This window comes from Haplochromis burtoni, unplaced genomic scaffold (genome assembly GCF_018398535.1).
Source record: "Haplochromis burtoni strain Fernald_Lab_line unplaced genomic scaffold, NCSU_Asbu1 Contig_141, whole genome shotgun sequence".
NCBI lineage: Eukaryota > Metazoa > Chordata > Actinopteri > Cichliformes > Cichlidae > Haplochromis > Haplochromis burtoni.
The window spans coordinates 267,410-271,935 of record NW_024582502.1 but is presented as its reverse complement, the minus strand read 5'-3'; the positions used below and the strand labels follow the sequence as shown (position 1 = coordinate 271,935).

At 39.0% G+C, this 4,526-nt stretch overlaps 1 protein-coding gene across 1 annotated transcript in view; it reads left to right on the top strand.

Annotated features, from left to right (window-relative positions):
• Window positions 1–4,526, top strand: part of LOC102295896 (V-set and transmembrane domain-containing protein 2-like protein) — a 54,782-nt gene that overhangs the window by 44,107 nt on the left and 6,149 nt on the right. The window contains exons 2-3 of the mRNA XM_005931481.3: window positions 1,792–1,961; window positions 3,766–3,810. Coding sequence (XP_005931543.1) covers window positions 1,792–1,961; window positions 3,766–3,810 — 215 coding nt within the window. The remainder of the gene's footprint in view (window positions 1–1,791; window positions 1,962–3,765; window positions 3,811–4,526) is intronic.

Genomic DNA, 4,526 nt, shown 5'->3' with positions numbered 1-4,526 from the left:
AAGTATGTTTTGAACCAGTTTAGTACAGTTCCTGAAAGACCTGCCAGTTCTCCAGTCATTTGAGTAATATGTTGTGGTCAACTGTTAATGGTCAAGAGTTAATGTTTCCATTGTAACACCTCCAGATTTGACATAGAAACACTCGTTTTTAACACTCGATTTTAACTACTATCATTTTACACCTCAGAGTTACATTAAAAGAATGTGACTCTATTTAGAGTAAAATTAACTCTACTTTTGCAAGAAGACTACTAACACCAATACATTTAACACTTTTGAATTTGCTGTGTAGGGAAATGTTTATTCTTTATTCTTATAATGTGTTGGAAACCCTTACATATTCAGTTCAGGTCATTTGTGTTTTATTTGCACCCTTTATTGTTGGATTGAAAACCCCAATAATAAGATTATGAGCTTGGTGATGGTGGGAAGTAAAAACTCAGTTTTAACAGGAAGAAACCTTTGGTTCAGTGAGGCGTAGCCATTTGCTGTAACCGGTTGGGGGTCCTGAGCCTCTCCCTGAGCCTGGTTCTGCAGGAGATTCTGGGACCCTAACGAGATGTTTGAAGCCTAATCCTAAAGTTATCGAGGATGATTTTTTTCGAAATTTTAGGAACCACACTGTCTTCAGTCTTTACTGAGATATTCCTCTCACTGGCTTGGGAATTCCTAAAAAATAAACAAATTCTTCTTAAAATCAGCTTGCAAAACAAGTCTTTGACCTTAAATTTTCAAGAACAACATCTATTTCTGACTTGCCTCTAAACCTACCTCATCCTTCACATGTACCACGTAAGTCACACTCAGCAGATACTTTCTTCCAGTTAAACACCATATTCGATCATATGATGATACTGCTGTAAAGTGGCCCACTGGATCACTATTACGGGTTGGACCACACCCATCGTCAGACTCACCCTTTCGTGTAATCTCAGCTACAAAGCTATAAAGTTTCATGACTGCTTCATATACTGTTGTGATTTTAAAGGTTTAAGCAATCACAGCTACACTGTTTTAAGTTTTAAAAAAGCCTTTTTTTCTTAATAGGTTTCATAAACGCCAAAACATTGAACATTTTTTATGTGTAGTTTTCAAATATAACTTACACTTCCTTCTCACCCTTGGGGTCTTTCTTCAGTACACACCCACTCATTCTGCCTGTTCGCGTTCATCAGTCTCACCTTCACACACACACTTATCATTTAGCTGTAGCAGCTTGAAAATGGAACAAAGAAAGCACTCACCTCGTTTCCGCCATGATTTATGCTAGGGCTGCTATATTATTGGTTCAGTTAATATGCAGACTCATTACACTCATCCCAGTCTCAGATTTATCAACTGTTTTGCTGAAGCAATTTAAGGGTTTTCCTGAAAATTGATTTAAGTGTTTCAGAATATATTTCTGAGTACTTATCACTAACAACTTCCTCCTTCAATTTCACTCTACCTCAATTTTAATTTGACAGAAAAGGGTCTCAAGCTCTAACTTTCTCTCTTCTCTGAAAGATTGTTGGATTTGTGATGTATAAATCAAACCTCACTGTGTGTCTGAATGTTGGATCAGAACATTTTCTACCCTTACAAGAGTAAAACCGGGCAGAAAAAAATGAATAGATAGTGACTAAGTGCCCTTTTACCAGGCTCAAGTCAAGAAAATTGTCATCCACTTGTAAAAAGCTCATTACGGTTTTGGTGCAAGCTCCAAAGGGCATCCACTTCAGGCTTGCTGGTCTGTCTGAACTGAAAGCTTGCTACTAGAACCATTTGTTAACCGTGTCTGTATCTGTCCAGCCATGTTCACAGAGGTGCCTCACGATATGACTGCCCAAAGAGGTCAGGATGTGGAGATGGCCTGCTCATTCAGAGGAGCGGGAACCCCTTCCTATGCACTGGAAATCCAGTGGTGGTACATCAGGAACCATCTTGACTGGACCCACAGGCAGCCCTGGACAACTAATGAAGTAAGTTCACAACAGAAATTCTGGCTCCTTTTTTTGGTTTTATTTAAAGGATATGTTCACCCTTAGTGATCTTGTTTACAGGTGGTCATCCTTCCTGGGATAGTTAACACAGCCACCTGGGAAATCTAAATGCTCAGTTGAATCACTACTGCCTGACTGCTTGTTTCTGCAATGTTACCAAAATGATCAAAAAGATGAAAAATTAAAATAAAAGATCAACTCCAGATGAATTCTAGATGATCTTGCAATGGGATCCCACCAGCCCAGTGATGCTGATGCACACACTAGAGTTGGCACTGTAGTAAATGTGTTTGTAACATGTAAATGAACAGATTAGAAATCAAAGAAGGGGCTATAAGTATGCAAAGGAAAACAGACTAATGTGGGTGCAGGTTTGTAAGGTGCGAACAGGTTTTGAGCCCCTTGCCTCGATTTCTTCGAGTGTCCTTTACTCAGTACTGATCTTGGAACTCAGCCTTCATTTTGACCTCAGCTACACACTTGTCAGGTTTCACGTCTGTGTGATCACATTGCTGAAATATGCCCACAGAGACACATTTCAACACCTGCCAAAGTGCTCAAAACAACCTTTATGGCAGTTGCCACAGCAGGTGTTTTTAAGCCCACGGACTCATAAGGTGAAATAAGTATTTACGCTCTCTGTCTCTGAGTTGTCTTCAGAAATTGTCTTTTGAGTATATGGAAGAGTAAGGTAATATGAGCCCTTTTTCTTTTTTAACTTGACTTGAACTATAGTTAGAGAATTACAACCTCAAGTCCAAAGAAAGTGGCGTTATGGATCAGCTTGCCACATGCAGACTGTAAGCTTTGGTCCCATTTTGCCCCACAGTCACTTTTGCATGTTTTATTTTTATTATTTGTTTTGATGTATTCATTACCATTTCATCAATATGCGATCTATAACTATTATTATAGCTTTTGACCTGAAATCGATGATACCTGTTATGTCAAAAGCTGTTTAAAAAAAAAAAAATCTGTTGTTTACGTCATCCATAAGATTCTTCATTTACAGCGAGCTGAAAAAGTTACTTTCTATTTTAAATGAGAGTAAAATGACTTGCATGTGGTATGGTTGCTCATATTCAGGCGATGTATTGACTTACACACTTTCTCATCTTAACCAGCTCCCCCTCCCACAACACGTGTATATCCCTTATGATTTCACATTAGCTCGTATTAAAGTCTTTAAAACAACTTTAATTATTCTATTAGCCACATGGGGGCGAAAATTAATAAAACGATGCAGAAGAACATGAAGCCAATACAATAACATAATTAGGTGTTAACCAGCTGTTCTCACATCTACTAGACTTCGAGTAACATTAGCGCTCATTTAGACTCAGATTCCATATCACATTTATATTCAATATTAAATATGTTTTGTTTTTTAGATGTCTGACTATGTTAAGCAGTTGGTTTGTTTTTCTTGATGCATGTAGGAATTGATAAGACAGAGTCAGACTGAGCTAAATACAGTAACTGTGTATAAAACAGACCAAGAAGGAGCCAAAAATCTGCACAAAACTGCATATTATGATGGTATTTATCCCACGACAGCTGAAGTTTTCCTCCAAAAAAACTTGAAAAAACCCTCGCTAATTTCATGTTGATTTGTGTGTTTGTGAAATATTGACTGTAGTATGTGGGCTTCAGTATCTAACTGGCACACTAAGAACAACAAGAAACATAATCAGTTCTGTATTCTGGTACATGTGTTTCACTTTTAGTTTTAGAAAGCCAATCAAACTGAGATCCTTCTGCTAATGTTTGTCACTTTTCCTAGGTGGCTCCTGAGGAGGAGATGGCAAAGGATGCTACAAAGATAAGTGTGAGTTGCGAACAATATCTGCAGTTATTTTCACCAGAAAGCCGTTATGTTTGCCTTGGTGTTAGAAGACTCAAAATGCTTATGATTACATTTAAATTTCTTGTTCTGCATGATCCACAGAGGTTGTGCTTATGCTGTATTGCGCACAGCGATGTGATTTTCAGTCGTTGCAGCTCGCATGGTGGGTGAACGCTCCAGACGGTGCATTAACACGTTCACGAAAAACCTCGATGGCTCTGCAGAAGCACAGCGTCAGGCAAAGAGCAGGCAGCGCTGCTGCTCGTGGGTGGTTAAGTGTCCTCCCCATGGGGGAGTGGCCCCTGAGGGCATCATCTGCAAATTTTAATAAACACTACTGAAACTTTGTGGCTGCAGCACCAGATCTCAGTAAAACAGAGTAGAAAAGGAAGGGTGGGAAGTCAGCAGATCTTTTTATATCTCCTCTGGTACTCCCCCTGGCAAACGGAAAAATAGGTGAGCCTTTTATTGAAAGAAGCAGGACAGTATAGAGTAACTCAACATTTTGACTTTTTTCTAATTACCTGCAGAAGTGAGCAGACTGCAGGACCGACTGCATGTTATCTCTACATAAACTTATTCCCCTAGCCTTATCTCTTTCCACTGACTTTATAATTACAAAAATGAACCAAAAAATGTTCTACTTTCTGGGGTTTTAAAGCTGTGTGTGTGTGTGTGTGTGTGTGTGTGTGTGTGTG